Below are 27623 nucleotides of genomic sequence, written 5' to 3' on the forward strand. Positions count from 1 at the left end.
GAAAGACTTCATTGAAAATTCTGTTAAAGCGTAACTTGTCTCAAAGAATCTTAATGTGCACACAGAATAGATGATCAAAGGCTGCAGTACTAACAGAGGGAACACTTGGTGAAGTTGCCAATACCAGATAAATTTAAAAGTTGGAACAACTGATAGACAGACACCACCTTTTGAAGAACATTCAAGATGATATCACCCGCTTTCACGGACAATCCTGAAGGCACCTCCTCATTGGCAATCGCCTCTAGCATAAAAGCTATTACCTGCAATACATATATGCATGAAATATTAGGCAAGTCTGCTATTAAGATGCTACTTCTAAAGGAAAGAAAAGTTGACATAGTGTGAATCTTCAATCCGATCACCACACTGGATAGGCAGAAAGAAACTGATTGGATGAGTCGGATCACAGAATAACTTGCAAAACCAGAACTAGAGACCTTGAAAGAACAATTGAAGAGCACCAACAGTAGACGCATGAGCATAATTCCCCTCAAAATCCTATTGCCTCCTTAAATGGCACTCTTGCCATATTTGTTTACTAGTAGTACTCAATTACACACTTGTGGATGCAGAACGGAGTACATGTGTGTGGATATCCAGAAAGAAGGACAAAAGTGCTGAAAATATAGATACTTCAAAACAAAATAGGCTGACATGGGGGTGTGTGTACATGCGTATGAGGGATGAGGGCGATGGAGCTCGAACTCTAATGGATGTGAAAGCAGGGGAGTACAACAACCATGATATGAAAAAGGCTAGCTAGCTCCATCCAGTACCAAACTGGGGGTGTGTGTACATGTGTATGAGGGATGAGGGCGATGGAGCTCGAACTCTAATGGATGTGAAAGCAGGGGAGTACAACAACCATGATATGAAAAAGGCTAGCTAGCTCCATCCAGTACCAAACTGGGGGTGTATTATGAGATGCATAGCTGACTAGAGAGTGAAGAGTTCCCGCAAGATAGAAACAGGGTCTGATAAAGCCCGCAATCTCCCTCTATCCTCTTGGATGGCCCTGTGATGTGCTCTCTAGGATTGGCGATGTACTCGAGGAGCTCTAACTCTAATGGAAGTGATTGCTCAAGGCTTGAACCTGCATTGATAGAATACCCATACTATATCATGAAATTCTTAATAGTAGCAAAAATTAACCATGCTTTAAAAAAGGTGAAAAAGATCAAAAGCTTAATCATTTACCGAAAGCCAGTAGCAATTTCCCACCCTAAATAAAATCAATGCAGGATAACCTCATTCAAGGTAAAATAACTGCTCAAACTTTGATTCACCTGCTTGTGGCCACCCTGACAAACAAAAGCTTTGCATCCATCCTTTTCCCGTGTGATTTCACAAACTGTCGGTAGCAGAAATTGTGTCACAAGGAAGGGACTGCCAAAAAGGGTTTGAGGAGCAAACATTAAAAGATTCCAGTATCTTTTCTGACAAAATCTGTTGCAGCAGAAAATACAAAACACTAGACTAATACCTTTCTTCAACGTCCGATGTAATTGTAAAAAGATACTCCAGCATTAACAGAAACTGTTTACTTATCTCTCTCTGAAGTGAAGGCGCATCTGCTAGATACCTACAGGGGCCAAATCATGACTCAATCAGCCTAAGCACCTGTCTCATTATCTGGCAAGTCTGCAACAAGGTACTACCTGCTAAATAAACGAGCCGATGCTAAAATGTCATCTCCTTTAGTCATGCTCTGCCTCTGTCAGTTGCCTATAATTTTAGTAGCAGACAAGGGGAAAAAAAGACAACTGCAATAAACAACAACCTGAGTTAAGAAAGCAACCTTTGCTTCCTGAAGAAAATCAATCACGGTATTAATGATCTCATTCAAAATTGAAACAGTTCTCCTAAGAGCCACATCGGAAAGCCTCTCAACATCTGCATGAGCTATTATTCATTTAGTAGAGAACACTTCCAATGTGTTTAATTATTCCTGAAAAATTTAGCTACCTTCTTCCTCGATAGTGATGTTAATGACTGATTCTAGCAAAAAATAGCATGTGGCCAGAAGGTGTTGATCCTTGATGAGTTTGTTAGAGTTGCAAGCCTTCCATTTCTGAGCATTGAAACGTGAGCGGGCAATTTCATTTAACAGGACCAACGTTTCCACCCGCAATGTTTCAACTAATAAAAGAAAAAACCTGCTGCAGACACTGACAGAGTTAAATACCATATGTTGAAGACATCAAGTGTTTTTAACTATGTATGAAAAGGCAATTTTAACTGCGAACAAAACGTCAACCCAAAAGCATTTACGCCAAAGAGAATATCTCAAATGCTATGTGCAAAGTAGGTACAATCAAGAGAGCACACAAATGAAGATCCAGGGAAGAACATGGCAGCACAATAAAAGACCATGTTACTTTTGTAGACTAAGTGCTTTTGAACACAGGACAGTGCTGGCTGGCCCCTGGGATAAAACCAGCACCAAAGGCTATGCAGACCATTGTTTATAGCAGGCTCTGTTTTGCTGACCGTGATCAGGTATTGTCAGGTGGCCTTGGATACGATGGCCATGTAGCGGGAATAATGTGTCGTGCTCTCTACTGTGGGTGCTCCTCAGTGCAATGTGCGTGAAATCTCACTCCAACAGAATGAAAACACTGTAGACAATGAACAATATAGCAAACAAGTGACTCAACAGTAGAACCTGAATAGCATGGGACTCAACTAACTCAGTTGAACCAGTACAGACTCTGACATGGCAGCACACGCTCTGCTCCAAGCCCAGAACACACGGGTACAATGGGGGTGTCGAGGCTCAAGATGTGCAAGGAGGGTGCTGTGTGTGATGTAGACTCGACTCGACGCTAGACTCAAAACTCATAAACCATCTAAACATTATCTCGACTCAAGCAAATGCGTGCATATATACAAGTCTATGGTTGGGGTACTTGTGCATACATCCGGATGAACCTGGGATGATAGCTTGTGTGGCCTACAAAGCTCTGAAAACCTTTGGGATTGATGGGAGGAGGCAACTTCAAGATGGCTACCATCTTCTCTGGGTCAGGCGCTAAACCTTTAGCAGACACCACATGGCCTAAACGTGTACCTTCAGTGACCAAAAAATGGCATTTGTTTGGATTGAGCTTCAGATGTGCCTCCCTGCACCTAAGGAAGATGGTAGAGAGCTGAGATTTTTGTAGGACATGAGATAAAATGCCCCGTTAACTTCAATGGGTTGGTGATCAAAACATATGGTTGCTTTTACCTCACTAATGTTTTTTTGGGCAAAAAAAATAGGTACAAAAAAGTTGCATTTTTGCCATTATACGGGCCTATCATCAAAGTTTCTATAGTCACGCTCAATATAGATACTATATACATGTTTTCTTAGTTCCCTTTGGGCCTTTGGATTCAAAAGGAGACATGGAGCATGTCAAAAGGATAATGTATCTCTTACTAAGTGGAACCTTGGGGGCAATGATAAAAAACAGGACCCGTTGTTTCACACAGTTTAGGTTCAAAAATGTTGTGCACGAGTAAGGTTAATGGTGAAATCGATACTCCAAAAAAAAAGTCAAGTTTTTTTCAGCTCATAAGGCAACTTTGTGGATATATAGAATCTAGAAATTCATTTTCATACTCTTCAAACAATTCAAGCAAAATGGTCACTTAACAGGACACAAAAGTGTCCAAGGACATAAAAGTGTCCTGTTACCATTCTAGTGTTAAAGGAGTGCATAAAAGAGACTAGCTGACCGAGTAACGCCAGATGATCCCATAACCAAGCTGGTAAGAGGATGTGCTGAGCGTCGTCGGGGTCGCCAAAGTTGCCTTCTCTGATGGGGTCAAGAGGTGTAGCTGGTGAGGGTGCATCAGAAGATGAAGATTGAGCCGCCACTTGGAGCTTTTGAGACATCATCGGCTGGTGTCTGATCAATGTGAAAATCAGCATACTCCTCTTGTAACCATCATGGGGGAAGCTCCTCGAAGGGTAAGACCTCAGACACAGCAGAGTGCTTTTGCGTGGGCGGGGAGTCAAAGGAAGCTAAGGGAAGAGGTGAGAAGCGGTGAACTCTTGCAAATGAGATTTCTTTCCCCTTCTATGATGTGTGATAGGTTCACCAAGGCCGATGGCCTCCATCAAGGGGGCAACAAACGCATGAATTTCAGTGACTTTCACACTGGATTCTGGATGATGTGGCGCACTAGTCTCAGCTAGAGGAGCAGGGGAAGAAGAGGGTGGATGAGTAGGCAAGGGTTGAATAGAGACCACATAGCATGGCAATGATGTAGTAGCCTCCAACCACTATAGTAGATCTTCGTCAGACCTGTCAGGTGGGTCATGTGGGCTGTCCACTGACAAAGAACAATGATGAACCACTAGATCCATAACTCCTTCGAGTTGAATTGGTGGCATTGGGGAGCCAGAAGTATGGATCCACATGGCGTCGTTTCCCCAATCGTAAAGTGCTTTAGTGTGCCGCAGCCATGGTCTATCGATGAGCAAAGGAAAACCTCCCTCAACGTGGGGAAGACGAACCACAACAAAATCCAAGCTAAATGTGAATTCTTGTACTTGCATAGGCACCTTGTCCACTATGCCCACTGGGTAGACTGTCCTCTGGTCGGCCAATGTAACTGTGAAGGGAGCAAGGCAGGTAGGTTGCAGACCTAAAGCCAACATAGTGAACTCTGCCATCAGATTGATGCGAGATCCACCATTGACTATGACACTGGAGAATTGTCGCCCAAGGATAGATACAGTGAGACGAGGACTCCTATAATCGGTGAGGGAAGCGACGGGATAGGAAATCATGTAAGACACTAAGGGCTCTATAGGGAGGTGCCCGCCACTAGGCCCTACACTCGGGTACAGAGACTGAATGATTGTAAGGGTGTCACTTCTTAAATTTGCATTGAGCTTTAGCACGTCGTGAAGAGAGACTTGCTGAAAGGTGTTCCTCATGATAGTTTCCGCTATAGGCTTCTCGCTTTTGGTCAAGGCGTGTTCTAGGCATAGTTACAGGGGACGGGCCCTAGGGCCGGGGGACGGCCGTAACCGGGCCGGGAACGGTTGGGAACGCCGAGGGACGGACGGAAAACGGGCTGGACGGGCGGGTCGCAGGGGGGACGGACCGGGGACGGCCCGGAACAGATTCAAAAATATGCCCGTTTTTGACCGTTTGCAACGAATCTGTGCAGCCCCAACTGCCATATTTTTGGAGCCTTGGCCCTTGGGAGGCTATAAAAGGCTCCCTTGGGCCTCTTAATACTCATAGTCTCAATGCTCAATGCTCATTCCATTTCCCTCAAGCTCAAGGCTCAAGCTCAAGGCTCACGTTTGAACTTTGAAGCTCTCCTCTTCCTCTTCTACCCACTTTGAAGCTCTCCTCTACTCTCTCTCCACACAAGCTCTCCTCTAACTCTTCTAACTTCTAAGCTCTACTCTCTCGAGTCTCTAACCATCATGTCATCTCAAGCCAACTCCACTTCTCAAGCCGCTTCTTCTCGAAGGAGGCCCGCCGTGCAAACGTGGTCATGGTGGGATGAAGTCGACTTTAGCTCGCGTGGCAAAGGTGGCGGTGCAAGACCAGGGACGTGCAAGCTATGTCCATACAAGAGATCGGGTGGTTCAAACAAAGTGCGAGCCCATCTTCTTCATGAACCCGGTCACGAGGTGAAGTTTTGCCCTCATGTAGCTCCCGAGAAGAGGTTAGATCTTCTTGAGAAGCTCACGGTGTATGAGGTTGCGGAAGCGGCCAAGAGGGGCCGTTTTGTTGCCGTTGATCCCTCCGCCACGGCGACACCGCGAGAGCAAAGGGAAGCCAACCTTGACGACATCGCTCGAACCTTCAAGAGCCATGGATCTACACCGTCCTCTTCCGTTCCGCATCGCCAAACCACTCTCAACGAAAATTGGAATCCTAAATTGAAGGAAGAGGTGGATAGGTCGGTTGCCCGATTCTTCTTCCACGACCACATTGCCTTCCATGCTTCGCGGTGAGTTTCCCTTGGCATATGCACATTGCAATCTTCCATTTTGTATTCATAATGGGTTATAACTTCTCGACTCTGGACTCTCCATACTAACACAACATGCTCTATTTTGTGTGGATAGGTCTCCATACTTTCGAACCATGGTTACGAAAATAGGGGAATATGGCTCCTCTTATGTGCCACCTTCATCGGAGAGGCTTCGCACCACCCTCCTTGACAAAGAGAAGCTTGCCGTGGAGCAAGCGGCCCAAGCAACAAAGGATTTATGGGAGACCAATGGCGTCTCTCTTCTTGTAGATGGATGGAGCGACACCCACAAGCGGTCCATCCATGGGGTGGTGGCCTACTCTCGAGGGGAGATGTACTTTGTGGAGTCACATGATGCATCCGATAGTGGCAAGGCCGCCGAGATACTTGCTGCGGAGTGAACAAGCACCATAGAGACCACCGGCCCGGAGAATGTCCTTTGTATGGTTGCAGATGGAGAGGCGTCAAATAGGGCAGCCGGAGCTATCATTGAGGGCATATATCCCAGCATCCATGTCACATTTTGCATGGCGCATTGCCTCAATAACCTCCTCAAGGACATAGGGAACTTGTCATGGATTTCACCCACCATTGGTGACGCCTCTCGAATTGTCTCCTTTGTGCTCAACCATCAAAAAGTGCGCTATGAATTCTCAAAGAGGAGCCACTTGTCCTTGCTCAAATATTCAGAGACAAGATTTGCATTTAATTGGCTTATGCTAGGCCGCTTGTCTACATGTGGCAGAGCCTTAAGGGGCCTCTTTCTCAGTGATGAGTTCCACACCATGCCGGAGTCTACATCAGCAGTAGGATTGAATGCCGAGAATGGGCCGACGACGCCGCTTGGTGGGAGGAGGTGAAGACTCTTGACACCATGGTCAAGCCTATTCTACACCTACTTCGAGTGGTGGATGGCTTGCAGCCATGCATTGGCAAAGTCTATGAAGCCATGGATCGCATGATAGAGGCACTTGAGAAGCTTGTGCCTGACCCTGTTCAGTATGCGGAGATTCATGGCTTATGTGAGTCGAGGTGGAATGGATACTACTCTCCACTTCATGTGGCAGCTTATGTGCTTGACCCTGAGTTTCAAGGAAGGCGTCAAGAGACCGACAAGGAGGTGAGCAAAGGAGGGCGGCTTGCATTGGAGCGCCTTGAGCCTAGCAGTGACATTAGGCGCAAGATTAGAGACGAGCTACTCAACTACATGCAAAAGAAGGGCTCCTATGGATGTGTAGATGCACAGCTTGATCGTAACAAGATTGGCTCCGTTTTGTGGTGGGAGGACTATGGAGGAGATGGCCCACATTTGCAACACTTGGCTGTTCGTGTCCTTAGCCAAGCATGTACCACTAATTACTTGGAGCAACTATGGAGTGTGTACAGCCACATTGCCTCTAAGAAGAGGAATCGCCTTGGGGTTCAGAGAGCCAATGATTTGGTGTTTGTGAGCGCTAACTTGCGCATGCTTGCCAAGAGCGTCACACACAAGGCAGATCCTTTCAATGAGCGGGAGATGGCACAAGAGAATCCATCTATGGCCGATACTCTTTTGGAGGAGCTAGAGGAGGATTTCGAGCCTCAATGCGAGCCTCCCGATCCCTCATACGTCGCTGACGATCTCGACTACGACGACGATGTGGAGATTCAGCACGCGAGCACTTCTTGAGTTTGATGATCATTGATCACTTGACTCTCGAGTCTAGACTCTTGAGTCCACGACTCTACCTACTACATAGCCCTTTGTACTTTTTGTTATCCTTGAGGCCTTAGGCTTGTCCTAAGTCCTTTAGTTTTTGACTCTTGAGCCCTTGTGGCATGCACTTCTCATTTTGTATCCATCGATCATCGATGTTTTATTAGCACATTTCAGCCTATATGACTCGTGTTCTTTGGTCTATTTAGTGTAAATTTATGGTCAAAGTGATGCTCTATGTGTGTGGCATGTGCGTAGGTCAAAAAATGCCAAAAAAACTCTCTTTTTTTTTGCCGTTCCGACCCCGTCCCCGTTTCCTGACTTTTGCCGTCCCGACCCCGACCCGCCGTCCCATGTAACTATGGTTCTAGGACTTTGATCTGTTGCAAGTCAGCTACTGCTCCCAAGAAGGCCCCATCAATATCAAATAGCATAGTAGTCGGTCGACTGTTGGCACCAAGGGGTGGCTTGTCAGATGTTGCAGACGGTCTAGGTTGTTGAGGAGGAATTGGAAGAGCCGGACCTTCAGAAAGACTGAGGCCTATGGCTGCTCATTGTGACCTAGTGAGGACACCAAATGGCTTTCCCATTTGTTGTGTAACCACATGGGTAGCAGGTGACGATTGAGGAATGGTGCTTACCACAATCAGGTTGATCTTCGGAAATGTGAACTCTTCTTGGTTCTCACTGAGGTTGGAAGAGGTGGATACCCATTGCTTGGGACAATCTTTATTGTAGTGATCCTTAACCTCAGGGCAATGACAACAAGGCAGAGACCCTCCGGGCAAGGGACACTTGCTTTGGTAACGCCCATAGTCCCCACACCTATAGCACAAAATCGTGCAATTGGACGGACGAGGGAGAGGGACAAGGTAGTCTCTGCTCTTGCTGCATGGGGGTGGAAGCTGGGGTGTAGAAGCTCTGAGGACCTGAGGGGACACTAGCATGATAAAAACTTTGAGATGGAAAGGCGCTTTGCATACCTTGCATAGTAGGAGGGGTTGTCAACAGAGGGGGAATGTGGTTTGGATGGCCATAGAGAGAAACCATATTGGATGCAAGAGCCAAGCCGTGTTGAAGCGTAGGGAGGAGGCTTCCCTATAATTTCCGCACTCCCTTCAAATATTAGCACTCTTTGTCATCATGGCCGGACTTCTCATAGAAGTGACAGTAAGCTCGAAGCGGGCATTCCTGTGGAATATGCCCAAGAGAACGGCAGGAGCTACACCAGATCATAGCCTTAGATTTCTGATGAGCATTGAGCTCCTCCAGCTCTCGCTTGATCTGGTTCAAAGCTTCTTGATGTAGAGGCTTCTCCTATCGAAGAGAAAATGATGTTTCCTCTTGAAGAGCTCCTTGTAACTTCAGGGCTTCGAGCTCCCTGTGTAAAGAAGTCAAAGAGTCAGAGGGACATTCAAACAATACTAAGGCAGTCTCTACCTGAGGAGAGTTGGTGAACAGCTTCCTGGCCCCGTCCAAGGTTGAAGGGAAGAGGACTAGGTAGGCGTCTTCTCTGTTGGCCCACGACCCCTACAGAGGGAAACAAATCTCCTAGCATGGTCATCTGCATCCTTTGTGGAGAGCCCTCTGAAAGTTGGAAACTTTATTTTCACCTTAGCCAAGACGCTTCTGATCTCCTCCATGGCTGCCAGTTCACGAGCTTGTTGCTCAAGAGCTTGCTGTAACACAGAGGGCAAGAACTATACTGGGGAAGGTGACCTGGAAGGTGAAGAACTGTTTGAGGGAGTGGAGGTAGCCGCACGGGAAGGTAGGGGTAATGGGGCTGGTGGACTTCTACTCAGCACAAAGGGTTGGCGCTTTCGATGGTAGTACTTCAGAGGACTCAATAATGGACTTTGTCGATCTTTGGACTGCCTAATATGTGTCATGCACTAATCAGAAACCCACTCAAGCTTTGGGCACTAAGACTTTTACTTAGCTGGTCCAGACTACACTAGACCAGTGTGAGTGACCTGGACGAGTGACTAGACTGGCGGACAAGAGACTAGCTCCTCGACAAGGGAGTGAAACTTCAGTTGAGATCCCACCGGGCGTGCCAAAAAAGAGAGCACCTATAGCGGGAATAATGTGTCGTGCTCTCTACTGTGGGTGCTCCTCAATGCAATGTGCGTAAAATCTCAATCCAACAGAATGAAACACTATAGACAATGAATAATATAGCAAACAAGTGACTCAACAACAAATTCAACAATAGAACCTGAACAGCATGGGACTCGACTAACTTAGATAAACAAGTACAGACTCTGGCATGGCAGCAAACTCTCTGCTCCAAGCCCAGAACTCAAGGGTACAATAGGGGTACAATAGGGGTGTCAAGGCTCAAGATGTGCAGGGAGGGTGTTGTGTGTGATGTAGACTTGACTCGACGCTAGGCTCAAAACTCATAAACCATCTAGAACAGTTTATCTCGACTCAAGAAAATGTGAGCATATATACAACCCCAAAAGGGCAACCAACACATAACATCAAATATCTCTGACTGTCCAGCTGCACCTATCCCCAAACTGTGGCGGAGAAGAACTGGCCACGATGTCCTCTAAACCACCAGTCCTGCCACGTGTCAAGTCCACCAACTGTAACTGTCTTACCGTGTAGAGTGACATTGTAGCCCAGCTACACCTTAGTTCGAACCCCGGCACCACTAATAGGTAGATAGGGCAAATCCATCCTTCAGTGTCCATTTTCAGCACTATCGGAGGAGGATCACCTAATACAGCCCCTATATTTGCTCAGTAGTGGCGATCACAGATAATTGCATCATAGTGGTCTTTCTCATGGCACTACACTACTACTTGTTAGCACTAAGTAGTGTTGGAGCCTTTAACAATCTCCTTGTACCAAAGTCACTTGGGCCGTGTACTGGGGAGCCTAGCGTGCTGCTACGCCATTCATACCAGTTATAGATGGTGTTTCGAGATCAAAGGTTCCATCACATCAGCAACTGTCTCTTTTGTTTCATTCAGCTAGCGTGCTGCTACACCATTGATACCAGTTATAGATGGTGTTTCGAGATCAAAGGTTCCATCACATCAGCAATTGTCTCTTTTGTTTCATTCAGCTTTAGTATTGTCCATTGTGTTCAATCCAAACCTTTTTTAAAGTTTAGGGACAACCTAGCGCACTGACCTTGCGATTGTATCATTGGTACAGTAAGACTTCAACGCATACTGCACTAGACAACTCAAAATACATGTGAGTATAGACCACATTGTTATGCCACAGCTACTTTCATCTCCAGGAGACCTCTTTGTAGCAGTCTTTAGGTGGATAGCCTAAAGTAGGACTACTTGTAGCCTTCAGATCTCTAGGAAGACTATTGGCTTTGAAAGAATACACTCTCGTCTGCATAGGCTGTACTAGAAAGAAAACTCGTGAAACAACCCTTGAATTATCAAGGATATTAAATCTACTTTTGTTGTCCCAAGTGAGTGACAATCACTAGGATCTATGCATTCAAAATATTGCTCAATCTTGAAATGGCATTTCCTTACAAAAATCAGGAATAGGTTGGGGTTCTATAATGTCGAGGCGTACTCAAGATAACATCATCCATCCACAGGAGCAAGACGGAAAGAATCCTTATGTTCGTACTCACAAGCTTTTGATGTCAAATAGTAGGGGGTAACAATTGGTCTTTAGTCCTGGCAAAATAAATCGTACACCAAAGTCCCTTTTTTAAGGAAGGCACAAAGACCCTCTATTAGTGTTAATAATCTGCCCAATGGGCTACACTACCCTATCATGGGGGAAAACTGTACAATTAAGGGAGACTCTTACCAGTGTGAGTGTCAAAAAGTATACATTGGCTACATCAAAGAATGATAGGTGGAAGAAGCCAAACAGGAATCATGCCCCAATGAAGGAAAGGTCTTGGCTGCCACAAACTAATGGATACAGAATGCCGTCTCTCAGCATTGTCTGAGCTCCCTTTGTATGACCGCATCGAGGGCAGCTCAGACAAGGCTGAGAGACGGTGCCTCTGAATGTGTGGATCTGCTTAAGCCAAAAAGGGCAAACTGTCACTGTTGGTGGCTTTGGCAACCCCTGGAAAGCACAAAAATACGGAGCCCTTGAGATAAACAAGAGACCCAAGCTACTGATCAACTAAGGCTTCTTTCTTGAGTACATGCGGCTGCCAAGAAGTCTGACAAGTATGGGGCACTGCTGAAGGTGCCTCACCTGCCATGTCTGGTACAGAAGCCATCACACAAAGAATCTTGGACCAAACCTAGTGGCAATCCATTGAGTAATGAAAGTAAGTCTCCACTAGATGCCCACACCCAAGGAAAACTTGAAAGGTGTCCATGATAAGCTAGCCCAAACTCAAACTCCCACCACTGCACCTCTCTGTATATTATATAACCTGCCACTTAAAAAAATCATCCTACAAGCCTAGTGACCAGCCAAGAGTCATGACAAAAAATTAGAAAGAAAATCCTCGATAATGCTTTGTTTGTCACCAATGCTCCGGTATGGCCAAGTATACCATAACATGCTGTCTCACATCACAGACACCCCCAGACCGACAAGACTTCCGTCCTTCTAAAGGCCCCTTTGCTAAGAGAAGGTTATTGTACACAGCTATCGAAATCTTTTTGATCTCCAGCAAATCCTGAGTCAAAGATCCATCGTATGATGTATCACCACAACCGCCTAGTCCTGAAGTGACATTGTCGAGATCTTATGTTCTCGAAAAATTCCCAAGGATCCAATTGCGTACTTGAGTCCACCGTAAAGCCTGTTTGTGAAATACATAATTTTCACGCCCTTCCCCGAGCTCAAAAGTCCCTTGTTTATCTTGGTTAAGCTGAGACTGTAGCCACGAGCTCTTTGGTTGTCCCTTCTACATCCTCACGAGGGCAGAAAGGCCCCTTCTCAGATGTTGTTGACTCACTCGAATACAAGGTAGGAGCAACACGGGACTACACTAGCACACCATAGTAGAAGCTTGTGTATCCTTCTTCAATGAGGCTTAAAGTGCTCATATTCAACTCAAACAAGCTAGCCCTTTGCTTAGAGTCACACCACCATGAGTGATGTGGCATACTTAGCCATTTTTGACCCATAATGGGTATTTATGTTAACATGTACCACCGTGATATACTTCACATAGGCAAACGATTGTGGCCACCATGACGCACTTCAGATATGTACATTATTAACCCAAAGCCCAAAGTATGCACATTCTAGATTAAGAAAACATGCAACTGTGCCACCTCCAAGGCTTCGACTCCTCAGTAAGAAGCATAAAAAGTGAAGTGAATGTAACAATTTGACATTGTAAACATACCACGTGTCACAAACTGCTGATGTGTCAAGCCATTGAAGAACGAAGCCAACATGCAGAGGAGCCTAAACCCTAGAAGCAACAAAAGAAGCAGAAGAAGCTTGCAAAGCATAGTCACATGGGGACGGGGACGGGTCTCAGGGACGTGGCGGGTCCCGGGGACGGGGACTTGGCAAAACAGGGGACAGGGGACGCGCCAGGGGACGTGCTTTGAAAAACACTAGTTCTTTGCAAATTTAATACTGAGACAATAGTGAACACTAAGATCACAAGATTGCAAAGAAAAAGTGGGTTTTGCACTCATATTACATAATATCAAAATATAACAAAGGGAGTGCGGCGTGGACGACACGGTACACCATTGGTGTGGTGATCAAGCATCAATCATCCTCGCCAAAGGGCAAAACATAATGATGTACAAGTGAAGAGTGGATAAGTAGAGTTTAGCATAAATGGGAGTCAAAAAGGGAAGGACTCGAGTCAAGGGTCAAGACTCAAGACTCAAGAGGTCTAGACTCTAGACTCTACATGTTGGCCCATGGTGCCAACTGAATGTCAATTGGCTCTGCATAGTCCATTTGACCCAAAAAATCATCCTCAAGTGGTGTTGTCTCAATCTCTCCCTCTGCATCTATCTGTGTCTCTAGGATAGGATCATCCTCTGTAAGTGCCCACTCCGCGAAATCATCACTTTCGTCTGACTTGGAAAGCATCTTCAAATTTGATGAGACATATATGAGATCATTGGCTCTCTGCACATCAAGATGATTCCTCTTCTTTGAGGCTACATGAGCATACACACCCAAAGTTGCTCCAAGCAACTCGTAGTGCATGCTTGGCTAAGAATGCGAATAGCCAAATCCTGTAAACCGCCCAATCCCGCCCCAAACTCCTCCCACCAAAGAGCACTCCCCATCTCAAAGCGAGATGCTTGTGCATCATGCATGTGACAAATTTCTCCCTTTCCATTCTTGTAGACATTGATTTGCCTCCAAATCTCGGTCCTTTCCTTTGGGTTGGGCACAAGGCGCGCAAGGATGGTTTACCAATCATTCATCACCTCTTTGTCCTTCCATTGGTTCCCTTGTTGATCCACTACATAAGCGGCCGCATGAAGAGAAGAACGGTAGGCATTCCACCTTGACACACCTACGTTATCAAGATTCAAAACCAAGTTACAAACTCAAGAGAGTAAACTTGTAAAGTATAGGGAAAACTTAAAAGTGACTCGAGCGACGTGAATACCTATCGGGGTCGGTCACAAGTTTTTTAAGAGAGTCGATCATGGTGTCCATGGCCTCATGTATCTTGCCGATGCAAGGCTTCATGGAATCCAACACAGCAAAAGAGGTGGATGATAGGCTTCACCATTTTGGAGATTGTCTTTACTTCTTCCCACCATTCCCGCATGTCGGCCTGTGCTCGGCATGCCACTCCATTGACACTTTTTGACTTGGGCATTGCCAAGAACTCATCACTAGTGAAGAGTCCCCTCAATGCCCCACTACATGAACTCAAGCGATGGAGCATAATGAAGTTGTAGGCGAAGCTAGTCTCCGAGTATTTGAGAAGAGCTAGCGTTGACCTCTTTGAAAATTCAGCCCTCACCTATTTAGAAAAATCAAGTTTCAATATTCAAAACGAGAATTGGCCTTCCATATTGAAATTAGATTTGAATTGAAATGAGATTGGTTAACACTTAATGGTTACCTTTTGATGATTATTGACAAAAGTCACCATTGAATTCGCATGCTCAATGACGGGGGAAATCCATTCCAAGGCGCCTAAAACTTTGAGAAGATTGTTGAGGCAATGAGCCATGCAATATGTGACCGTGGTTTGTGGATAAAGGGATTTGATGATGGCTCCGGCGGTACGATTGCTATTTTCTCCCTCGGTGACAATGGCAATGACATCGTGCTTTCTCACCTTCTCAATGGTAAGCGCCCACTACGATGCAAGTACTTGCACACTCTTCCCGGTCCCCGATGCATCATGGGGGTGAATGAAATACATCTCCCCCCGAGAATATGCCACCACACCATGAATGGAGCGGCGACGGATATCACTCCACCCATCCACAATGAGGGATACCCCATTCTTCTTCCATGAAGCCCTTGTGGATACACATGCCGCCCCCACCATGATTTTCTCCCTGTCAAGAAGAGTGGTGCGCAAGCTCTCCGAAGAGGGAGGGACATATGTGGGTCCAAACTCCCCGATCTTCCGTACCATTTCTTTAAAATATGGAGATCTTTTATGTCAAAAAAAAAAGTGTAAATGAGTGATATACATTGTAAATGAGTGATATAAACTAAAGATTAAAGCTTAAGCCTTAGAAGTTAAAGTCTAAAGAGCTTACCCCGCTGCATTGAAAGCAATATGGTCGTGGTAGGAAAATCTTGCTACGGCGACATCTACCTCCTCTTTCAAGGCCGGTTTCCAACCATCTCCAAGAGTTGCTTGCCGCTTGGGTGGACGAGAAGGAGGGAAAGATGACGATGAAGGGTTGGTAGAGAGTGGAGGTGGGTGGTCACCGTCGGTGCTGGTTGATGCACAAAATGATGCCGAAGAAGGGGATGCGGATGCTCGGATGAAAGCCGCCGTGACCATCTCCCTGGGATTCACCGTGCGACGCTTGGTACGATTCTTCTTGGCTTCTTTTATATCCTCAAGAGTCTTCTCAAGGTTTAGGAGCTTTTGCTTCTCCTCTTTCGAGCCGGTTTGCAGGCAAAATTGAACATGATGTCCTTTTTCGTGAAGGAAGTGGGCGCACACATTCCTCACGGAACCACTGCGCTCGTAGCTACAACGGCGGCACTTCCATGGCTTGCTTCCACCTCAACACCGGAATTAGGAGCAATCACCTCATTCCACCATGTCTATGTGAAGTGGGCAGAGGAAGGGGGTTGAGAAGCGGTGGTAGGGCCGGAGGAAGGAGAAGGAGGAGGGCTTAGAGAAGCTTCGGATCAATCTTGAGATGCCATTGATGGTAGATATTAGAATTTAGAGAAAGCTTGAAGAGAAGGAAAGAGGGGTAGACTTCAAGGCTCAAGCCTTCGACTTGGAGAGGAGGGGAGATGCAAGAGGGAGAGAGAGAGAGGAGAAAGAGACTCGAGAGTCAAGAGACTCAAGGGCGGAGTCTCGAAGGGCAACTTCAAACTTGGCTCTTGGCACTTGCAAGCCCAATGGGAACTTCAAGGAATTGGCCTTGAGGCTTGGGTATGAGCCTTGAGGCTTCGGTGCTCTTAAGTAGAGAGAGCTCCCCCCAAAATGGGCGTTTGAATTTTGAAAGGCCCCCCAAAACTTGAATTTCAAAAATCCTGCCCCCGCAGCCCACCGCCCCCTGCCTGCGTCCCATCCCGCGGTGTCACCGGGGACGTGCGTCCCGGGACCCGTCGTGCCCCTCGTCCCCTGTGAGGGACGTCCCTCGTCCCAAAAAGTCGTCCCTGTCTCCGTCCCGGCGTCCCCCGTCTCGTCCTTGCACAAATGGACCGTGTCCCCCCCTCCCCTGTTTCTATGTTGCAAAGTCTTGTCGAGAGGCATATTTTTAAAGAAGAGTTCCCACCAACTTATGGGACCTCGTGCAATGGGGCCCAAGTGCCCAAGTGACTAAAGGCATTAAAATAAAGCACCCAAAAAACGAGAGTATAAAACTGATGACGTGGCAGTAATTGTACGGACAGCCCACAAAACACGCAGATATGCTAATGTGGCACCTGTACGGATTACCGTGTTTTACATTGAAATCTGACAGCTGTATGGATTTCCGCAAAACGCGATGCCAGCTTTTGAGGCCAGATGCTTTTAGAACTTGAAGCTTTTCATGTAATTGCTTTTCATGGTCAAGGGCCTTTAAATATGAGCCAAGGGCTCATTCTCTTGCATGCTTCCGCATGAAGGTGCAGAGGATGGAATACCGGCGATGTACTGAGTTCAAGCAATATAAAGAAATACCAAAAGGGGCCTCGGTCTGTGCTCTCTTGGGGTAGAACTCCACCACTCCCCGTCTCATGTGTCGTGCATCTCTTTCAATTTGGTTGTTAGTGCTTAAAGTTGTTCTGTTTGTTTTTTTCCACTGGCACATGGTGCCCATCCCTGTGACACCACAGCATGACATTCACCCGCTCTAAACCTGCACATCCTCCGGCATGTGCCACAATAGTCTTTGTTAAGCATCAAAACTAATTGGCACATAACATATCTTCACTTCCATCCTCACTTTGCACACAATCACATCCATCGTATTCATGACTTGCTTGTGCATCAAACCGATCAACATCCCCTCTTCTTTTGAACAAATTAATCCTTTTTCCTACAATGGGAATTTTCATTTCTATCCCATCTAGCTTACGCAAAGCATAAGTTGCATTCCCATGCACATGCTTAACAACAAAAGGACCAAACCATCTCTTTGCAAGCTTCCTTATTGTCATAGAAACATGGTACAATGGACGAGGTCGGAGTCAAAACAGCAGAAGTAGGGAATGGCGTCGGTGCCCGGAATGGCAAAAATAAAAATCCTTTTTTCTTGATTTCATTGAGCTACATGTATGTCCCATAGAGCTAAGAACACTTTGAGCATTGAATTGCACCAAAATAGACAGAAAACATGACTCAGTAATAGCAAAATACGCCAATAGAACATTGATTGCCTGTTTTCGGCATATAAACACTCTTTGACGGCAACAAGAGTGCCAGGGTGTGTTTGAGGGCTACCACACTGTAGTCTTGTAGTGGGAGTGTACGTTTTGCTCTAATAAAGTCTCCCAAGAGACTAATTTCTCCAGCACATTGCCCGGACGTAGAGTTTTCTGCATCGGCATCAAGGTGGTGTTAGCGTTGGAGTTCTTGAAGGGAGCTTGAGCCTTGGTGCAAGGAGCTTGCAGGGCCAAGGCCCAAGTGGGAAGAGAGCTTCAAGGAAGCATGAGGCTTGAGAAATGAATGAGGAGGCCTCTTTTTGTAGGCCTCCAAAAATGCCCCTAAATACACCCCTAAAGCGTGGTCTAAATGACCCTAAAGCTCCCAAACACTATCTGTTTTTTGTCCATTCAAATTTCAAAAAATCTGGTCATTGGCCGTTCCAGGTCCCGATCCCTACCTGTTGCTGTTCAGAACACCACTCTCTACGACCCGCCTAAACCGAGCTCCTCCCGTCTGTTCCTGGCCATCCCGACCTATCCCTGTCTGGGAAGCCTGTTCCGTGCACAGTAACACGGAACGGGGGCAATTCGTTCCGTAACGGCGTTCCGAGCAAGGCCGGCCGGGGAAACGGCTACGAGAACGGGCGGACGTTCCGGTTTCGGAACGTAACAGCGGAACGGCGTTCCAACCGGGCGGAACGGGCCGGAACGGCCGGACGGAACGTCTGGCGACAGTTTTTAAAATTCAAATCTAGGCGGCAGTTTTTGAAGCGCCCATTTTTGGGATGGTTCACACTAGACGTGTGTGTGTGTTGGGGGGGGGAGGGGGAGGTCTTCACTATTTTCTCCTATAAAAGCTAATCCACACCCCTCACAATTTCATAGCCCTCACTCTCTCGCATTGCTACTTGAGTCTTGAAGCGCCACTCTCTCCCTCTCACCCTCCCTCTCAAGCTCGAATCTTGAAGCCACTCTCTCACACCCTCTCTCAAGCTTGAAGCTTCAAGCCTCTCTAACCCTCTCTCTCAAGCTCGAAGCCACAAGCTCTCAAGGTTGAAGCTTCATCCCTCTCGCAACTTGCAAGCTCCATTTCAATTTCCTTCATCGCATCCCTCTCTCAAGCTCCATCCCTCTCTCAACTTTCAAGCTCCATCCCTCCATCTCTCTCTTGAGATTCAAGCCTCAAGCCTCAAGTCTTAAGCGCCATCAATATGGCACAAGCTTCCGCATAAAATGAAGGTCCCTCGGTTGGTAAGAGAGGAAAGAAGGATGAGCCTTCATGGTGGGATGAGGTGCACTCCGAAGTCTTGGGCAAAGAAGGCGGTGCAAGATCATGGACGTGCAAACTATGTGGATTTCAACGCAAATCCGGGACAAGCAAGGTTCGAGCACATCTCCTTCACATAGTGGGGGAGCAAGTGAAGCTTTGCAATAATGTGACGGCCGAGAAGAAGAAGGAGCTTGAGATCAAGGATGCCATCATAAGAGCCAAAGCAAATGATCGACCTAAGCGGAAAGCCATTGACCCCAATCACTTGGTTTTTCCTTCTTCTACCACTCATTCGCACGCTTCCGTTGGAGGTAGTAGTGCGGCGGCTCAATCATCATTTCAAACGAGCACTCCCTCTCATCCCACCCATCGTCAACGAACTCTAGATTCGTCATGGGATCCCAAAAAGGAGGAGGATGTGGATGCCGCCGTTGCCCGCTTTTTTTATCACGATCATATCCCTTTCATAAAGGCTCGGTAAGTTCCAAGTTCTCAATGCTCTTTCATATCATGACCATAACTAGTATGTTTGTTTTCCAATCTACATTGTCTTCTCTTTTGACCTTTGTGACATGTACATTGTATAGATCGGACTACTTCAAGGCAATGTGCACAAGGATTGAGGATTACGGGCCATGCTACGTGCCACCCACTTCAGAGGCCCTCCGTACTACTCTTCTTGATAGAGAGAAGGCCGTTGTGGAGATGGCAACCGTAAACATGAAGCGACAATGGGCCAAGTATGGAGTGACACTCATTGCAGATGGATGGAGCGACACAAGGAGGAGATCCATTCATGGGCTTGTGGCTTATTGCAAGGGAGAGATGTACTTTGCCCACTCACATGACGCCACAGAAACAGGGAAATCCGCCGATGTGCTTACTGGAGAGTGGGCGTCTGCCATAGAGATCATTGGCCCGGAGGTGGTGTTGCAGCTTGTCACGGATGGGGAGGCATCAAACAGGGTAGCCGACGCCATTTTGGAGAGCATGTATCCCCGCATCAAAGTGTCATTTTGTATGGCACATTGTCTCAACAACCTTTTAAAGGATATAGGCCGCCTACCTTGAACCTCTCATTACAAGTGCGTCCAAGCTAGTGTCCTTCATCAACAATCACAATCTCCTTCGTGCTGCATTCTTGAAGCGGTCAGGGGGCAAGGTTCTCTTGAAGTATTGCGAGACCCGCTTTGCCTACAACTACCTAATGGTTCATCGCCTATGCGAATGTCAGAGTGCAGTGCGGCAGACCCTCATCAGTACGGAGTACACTTCCTCATCCTACGCAGGTTGAGTCGTCGCAGGGATCTTATGTGCAAGCAAGTCAGAGGATCCCCAGTTTTGGGAGTCACTGAAGACTATAGACCAATGGTACAGACGGTACTCCACTTGCTTCGAGTAGTTGATGGCATGCAACCTTGCATTGGCAAGGTTTATGAGGCCATGGATCGCATGGTGGAGGCCCTCCAAACACTTGAGCCAGATGCAGATAGGTTTGAGAAGATTAGCTTGCTTTGTCAGAGCAGATGGGATGCCTATGCTTCCCCTTCCAATGGTGCGGCTTTTGTGCTGGATCCAGATTTTCAAGGTGCAGGACAGGAGCATGATGGGGAGGTGACCAAGCAATGGAACGAGATCTTGACCATGTTTCACCCTGATCGAGAAGAGCGCTGCAAAATCAAGGATCAACTTGCTATGTACACGGATATGCGAGGATCATTTGGGCTTGCTGATGCCCAAGTTGATCGCACCAAGATCTCCTCAGTTTTGTGGTGGCAGGAGGACTATGGCTCAGATGGGCCAGAGCTTCAGCGACTAGCTATGCGCATCCTCAGCCAAGTGGTTAGCTCCTCTTGCTTGGAGCAATTGTGGAGTGTTTATAGCCACGTTGCATCCAGGAAGAGAAATTGACTTGCAATGGAGAAAGCAAATGATCTTGTATTTGTGAGTGCAAACTTGCGTATGCTTTGCAAGTCGGCATCCAAAGTATCAGATCCCTTTCTACAGTGGGAGATGGAGGCAGAGGCGGAGATACTTGGGGAGGGTGGATCTACAGAGGTTTTACATGAAGTGGATGATGCGGACGAGCCTGTTGGGGATGAGGATTGGGATGACATCCATGATCTCCATGACACCACTACACATTGGCAGGCTGGCTCTTCTGCCACTGGTCCTTGAGCCTTGGCCCTTGACATGTTTCCATTATGGCATTTTGGCATCTATGTATTGAGCTCTTGAGTCCATAGTGGCTAGTCTTTACTCCTGAGCCTCGACTCTTATCTTTTCTCAGTGCTTACCTTTTTGTAGTGCCTTGGCTGGCCTTATAAGCCACACTTGAATTTATAGTCATAGTCTTTTAAGTTTTTACTCCGTCTTTCTGTCTATTGAGCAGTTTCAGGAGCCCCGGACAAAGCTCTCGCTCTTCGACACTTTGGTAGCTTCAGCATTGCTCTATGGAACCGAGATATGGGGACCTTCACTGGATCACCACGGGAGGCCAGGTCACTCAGACGGATGGGGGAACATGGAGAAACCTCTCATCTCTATGATCTCGCGGCTCATTAGAGCCAAGGCATCAGTACCACGGGCCATTATCCGAGCAGAGCTAGCGGCCCCCCCACTTGTGGTGGAGGCGCTCACCAGATCGGTCTCCTTCATAAACCGCACATGGGAACTTCCTAGAGACAGATATGCTCGCATAGCACTTGAATCCTCTCGACAGTTAGCCATACAAGGAGATACAACATGCTGGTATGGGGAGATGACATCATGGTTTCAGGCACATGGGTTCATTATAGACAGGCTGCCACCATTCCATTACTCATTAGATGCACCATCTCTCACTCTTACACAGTCAGAGATCACCAAGCTTATCCGCCAAGACCTGACCCAGCTAGACACCAGGAGGACATGGATACAACCAGCACACGAATTGGGCACGAAGATGGCTTTCTACAGAGACCACCTTCTCCAGCTTACGGAAGATGGTTTTGTGGCGAGACCCAGATACATGGATACCCACTTGTCTCATGGGATACGATGTGCTATTGGCCAGTTACGCACATCTTCTCACCAGTTGCGGATTGAGACTGGGAGATACAACGGAGTACCAGTAGAGGACGGGACATGCCCCTTGTGTAACATGGAACCTGAGACAGAGCTACACTATACATGTCGCTGCCCCGTCTACTACGAGATACGAGGCCGCTTCCATTGCTTGTTAAGAGAGGGTTTTGGACCACTCTCAAGAGTCATGGGATACGAAGATCAGAGATGTCTGGGTTTGTTCTTGCTCGAGCTGCGCAGACACAGAGATAGCATGATGAATGGCGAGGCTAGCCAGTCTCAAAGACGGATCACAGACTTCTTCAGAGCAGACTTTGTAACTTTCGGGTCTCATAGGTCATTATGGCCTTTTGAAGACGTTAATATAACATTTCATTTCATTTCATTTCTCTCTCTCTCTCATCCTCCGGCCTTTCTCATTGCCCTTCAGCTTGTTGCTCGAGCGCTCCTTAACCCACCCCCACCTCTCAGCCCGTCCCCCCTCTCCCAGCCTATTTGTTGGTACTGCATCCGGCTTGCTACTTGGCATGCATGAAGAACTTCAGCATATGCTACGGGGGGAGCAAACATTCCGAAAATGAGACACCAGGGCATCCACAAGCTCACGCTTTGAGGTTGTCCAAGATCTTGGTCGGAACATAGCCCGCTTAATAGTTTAAGAAGCCCTTGAATAATGCAAGTGCTTAAAAAATTGTTTTGAGACACATCCCTTGTCCACAAATGCTCGATGGTGACCACGAGTCTGCCATTTGTCCAATTTTTGTTTATCGTTATGCTGTAGACACACCCCAACACACACACACACACACATTTTCACACATACACACCCAAGGACATACACATTCCGTGCACGCACACACCCCACCATCATGACACCCACATGCATATGTTGAGGCTTATCACCACATTGAAGATACTCGTATTGAGGGCCCTCACATCGGGACCAACTCAACATGGCGAAACGCGTCACCAAGGAAGAAGTTGCGAAGATTGGTCAAGGACAATAAGAAATGGAGGGACTCCGCCCTCTAACAACATCATCAATCGCATGAGCAAGGAGAAAGAAAATTGGAAAAAGGAGAAAGAAGCTAAGGAAGAGGAGAGAAAGAAAGAGATTGAGGAGTGGAAGAAGTCCAAGAAGAATGGAGGAATGAGGAGGAGGAGATGCAAGAACAAATGACTATTCTCAAGGCTTTGATAGCATACCTCACTCTTGAAGAAGGTGAAATCATTAACGAAACGAAAGAGACCATCAAAGAGGAGCTCACCAAGGCCCTCACCAAGAGCTTAAACGATAAACATAAGGCCACAAAAGAGGGCGGGTGGTCAAGAAGAATCTCAAAAAAGAAGCAAAAGAGGACGCACACAAGGTAGAAGCCCTTCTTGAACACACCACACTTGAAGAAGCAAAGATGTGGCATGCTCGACACCTCAATTTCCGACTCACCAGTATTGAGGAAGGGAAAGACTCTACAAGTGAGAAAGATGGAAAAGGTCTATGTACTACACTTGGATACAAGGTAGAAGACCCAATCCCCTTCACTAAAGCATGGAGAGCCGGCAAAGACCCTCACCAAGAGCTTGGAAGACAAACTAGAAGCCACAATAGAGGGGTGAGTAGAAGTGGTCAAGAAGAACCTCACAAAAAGAGAACACACATAAGGAAGAAGCCCTTCTTGTCCACACCACACTTGAAGAAGAAAAGATGTGGCATGCTCGACGCCTCAAAGTCCGAGTCACCAGTATTGAGAGGAAAGACTACACACCCGAGAAAGATGGAAAAGGCCTATGTACTACACTTGGATACAAGGTAGGGTATAGAAGACCCAACGCCCGTCACTAAAGCTTAGAGAGCCGGCAAAGACCCAACCAAGAAGAGACCTCTCATTCTCCAATTTCCATCGAAAGAAGCACGTGCTCTTTTTATTCGCAAGGGGTAATTTTACGAGGTCACGCAGGATCACCCATATACCTTGATGACAATTTCACAAGAATGCAAGTAGAGCATAGACGAGCATAAATGCCTCAAATACAACAAGAGTGCAAGAAGGGAAACAAGCCTCCTAATCTGAAGGTCCGGTCATCATTGATGGCAAGACCGTGGCATAGGGACTCACGGCCTATGGGACACTATATGAGGAGATACATATGGTAGTTTGGAACTTCAACTGCTCTCTATGGACACACCCAAGGAGACTAGAGGTGGTGATGCATGACCAAGACCTCATGCTACTCATAGAGACACATAAGAGCCCGCAAAGAGGTCTACCTCGAGTACAAGACTATCAGTGGGACACGGCACAAGACTTCTACACGCTCGGGTGGAGTAGCAATCCTTTACCGTAGCTCACTTCACAACAGAATACAGATAGTAGCACGCGATCCAAACGAACGCTACATGTGGATACGGATTGAGCTGTTCGAGGAGCACACTCTTTGAACTACTTTGCACCTAGCGGCTCCAGATTTGCAGAAAGTCCAAACAGGAGTGGGAGAGAAAGAGGTAGTATTGATGGATGGAGATGTATCGAAAGGCCTCTGGAGTCTGATCTCTATGATTTCTCGGTGCAGAGTTGCTCCCCTGTTGGTCATAGAGGCACTTACCAGATGTGTCTCTTTTAGACACAGTATCTGGGATCTCCCCAAAGGTAGCCATGCTCGCCTAGCTTTGGAGTCTTCTTGAGATCTTGCCTCCCAGAGAGACACATCTCTTTGGTATGCACAAATGACACCATGGTTTCAGCTACATGGATTTAGTATGGACAGCCTACCCGCTTTCCAATACTCACTGGATGCACCCTCCTTGTCCTTCACACAGACCGAGATTACCTGCCTCATCAAACAAGATTTGATTCAGCTAGACACGAGGAGGACATGGACAAAGCCGACACGAGAGCTTGACACGAAGATGGATTTCTACAAAGAACATCTCCTCCAGCTCACAGAGGATGGATATGTGATCAAACCTGCCTCACATGGGATACGATGTGCTATTGGTCGCATGCACACATCATTGCATCAGCTAGAGATTGCGACTAGCACATTTAGAAGACCAACAAGAGGCCAGGATTTGCCAGTTGTGTGATATAGAGTCAGAGACAGCGTTACATCACATATGTCATTGACCAGTATACTATGAGATACGAGGCCGCTTTCATTGTCTAATCAGAGAGGGCTTTGGACCATTGGGTAGAGTCATGAGATATCAAGATTAGAGATGCCTCGGGTTGTTCTTGCTAGAGTTGCGTAGACATAGGGAGTCACTCTTGAGGAGATTAGACAGTGGGAGACATTCACAGAGGGAGATCATTGGCATTTTTAGAGAGACTCGCCAATCAGATAACAAGCTTCACTGCAAAGTTCAGAGTCCACCTATACCAGAGGTATATTGACTGATAGAGCCATTGAGCTTAGGAGAGCTAGACGCCCACATCTACAAGGGCCACCACGACATTGACGGAGGCTCCATCAGAGGATCAAGACTACTAGCACGACATGGGAGACGTCTAGTACGACTATTTACAGAGGCGAACATAGAAGATGCTCTCAGCAACTGATGCAGTACATCCTCGGACAGCGCCCGACGTCGGGCATCCTCCCACACTAATGTTCATTTTAGCTTGTATATTCTTTTTCTTCATTTTATTTTGTACCAAGACATTGTATAAGATCCACCAAGATTGTATAAGTTTGGTCTCATAGGTCATTTTGGCCTTTTGAAGACATTTAAACTTTAATATAACATTTTATTTCATTTCATTCCTCTCTCTCTCTCTCTCTCTCTCTCTCTCTCTCTCTCTCTCTCTCTCTCTCTCTCTCTCTCTCTCTCTCTCTCTCTCTCTCTCTCTCTCTCTCTCTTTTTTGGGAAAAATCAGGGCTGTATAGTATTGAGTACAATATAATCCCCAGCGGATGCCAAAATAGCCTATCACGTGGGGTGTACAAGCTGAATGTAAGGGTGAGAGCCACTATAGTGACAACTCGACTAGAACAATCTCATGGTGGTCTATGTGATGAGTGGAGGAGAAACCACCGAGGGGGGGCATATTGCCATGTAATCTGGCCACCTGTAAGTGTGAAGAAGAGTGGAGAACGGGCCCAACGCCGAAGGAAGGCAAATCGACGAGCCTCGGCTACTCTAGATGTACCTGAGGAAGAATCCCACTGAGAATGTGAAGACAACGAGCTCTCCAAACATTCCATAGTGTAATGCTAGTGATGACTGAAAAAACTTCATCACGTGTCTGAGGATCCCCCTGCCAAGCGATCTGTGGTAACATAGGCAAAGTCCCTCGCCGATAACCAGTCGAGGTAAGCATAAGAGCTGGATCTGTGTCTGAGCCCTCATAGAAAAGATGCGGTCCGGGCATCGGCATCAACCATGAGACAGATCCCCAAGTGAGAAATCCATGCTGAACACCGGCTCTGCTAAGTAAAAAGCAAACTGCTAGCCACACTATATGAGAAGAGGCGCATGACCAAAGACAGTGTGCAGGTGACTCATGTAGTCGCAAAGGACATCGAGGACATAACGGATCATGACCCATAGTAGCTAGCCAAGTCCCAACTGGAAGTCCTGCATGTGCAATCATCCACATGAAAAAAGGCATACGACGAGCTGCATGTAAATCCCAGATGGCTGACCAAAACTGCTGTAGATAGGCATGGGAGAGACCTGAATGTAACCAAAAACGCATACGAGTGGGCTGCTCTGGGTGCTGTCTCATCAATGCTAATCTTCCAATTCTAAGAGTGTACTCAAAGAATGATACACGTGCACCAGTGGGGTTGGAGTGAGGCTAATGCCACTCTCTTGGGTCCCAATAAAGCTGAGATAGGGCACGACCCTCCCACACCCAAAGCCTCCAAAGGGCGGCATCAGCGGAAGCGAAACGGGGGTCAACACAACGACGCTTCCCGCGGGAGCCATCTCTCTCTCTCTCTCTCTCTCTCTCTCTCTCTCTCTCTCTCTCTCTCTCTCTCTCTCTCTCTCTCTCTCTCTCTCTCTCTCTCTCTCTCTCTCTCTCTCTCTCTCTCTCTCTCTCTCTCTCTCTCTCTCTCTCGCGCGCGCACAGAAAAAAGTGGGGCTTGACACTTTGCATTACATAAACATCAACCATCGGTCCATATACAAGAAAGATGGGAAAAACCGTGACGGATATACAATGAGATTATGGGGGGATAGTTCAACTAGGTAGTAAAGTGTAGCGATCTGGATAGTGATCAAGTCTACACGAGCTACCCAAATGTCCGCCTCAAGCAATGTGGCGAAAACCACCATGTCGAGAGCTCTTTATCTAACTGATTTAAAGCATCCAATGTAAGAACCTCCTGTAGCAGCTCACAAAAGCCAAGGGATTGTGAAATCCCTAAGTAGTGCCTCCAAAATCATCCGCATCCATTCTAACATTTCCTAATGATGAACTCCAAAATGGAAGCGGATCTACGGCACAACCAAACTCTAAGAGAGGTAACGGGGCAAAGCCACAGGGGACCAAGGGATGGGAGGCTTTTTGGAAGGGATGCGGGACGAGGAGACGGACGGCAGAGGGGTCCTTCACATGGGACGTAGAGGGGACGCGTCCCGAGACGCGGGTCCCGGTAACACAAGCGGGTGGGATGTAGGCAAGGGATGGCAGGTTTGAATTT

General features: G+C 47.0%; 1 protein-coding gene and 1 pseudogene across 6 annotated transcripts in view; both read right to left on the reverse strand.

Moving 5' to 3' along the window:
• The window catches only part of LOC147426438 (neurochondrin family protein), a 171347-nt gene that overhangs the window by 13420 nt on the left and 130304 nt on the right, over window positions 1–27623 (reverse strand). For all 6 annotated transcript variants that reach the window (XR_015186259.1, XR_015186261.1, XR_015186260.1 and 3 more), the window contains exons 7-12: window positions 1969–2074; window positions 1802–1896; window positions 1662–1717; window positions 1487–1585; window positions 1290–1389; window positions 168–263 (exon numbers count right to left, since the gene is read on the reverse strand). Coding sequence is in view for 3 of the 6 variants with exons in the window: in XM_086498927.1 (XP_086355053.1) it covers window positions 168–263; window positions 1290–1389; window positions 1487–1585; window positions 1662–1717; window positions 1802–1896; window positions 1969–2074 (552 nt within the window). In the remaining 3 variants the exon portion in view is untranslated. The remainder of the gene's footprint in view (window positions 1–167; window positions 264–1289; window positions 1390–1486; window positions 1586–1661; window positions 1718–1801; window positions 1897–1968; window positions 2075–27623) is intronic.
• Window positions 13239–15608, reverse strand: LOC147426439 (uncharacterized; annotated as a pseudogene).

This window comes from Adiantum capillus-veneris, chromosome 24 (assembly GCF_014529385.1).
Source record: "Adiantum capillus-veneris isolate H3 chromosome 24, ASM1452938v2, whole genome shotgun sequence".
NCBI lineage: Eukaryota > Viridiplantae > Streptophyta > Polypodiopsida > Polypodiales > Pteridaceae > Adiantum > Adiantum capillus-veneris.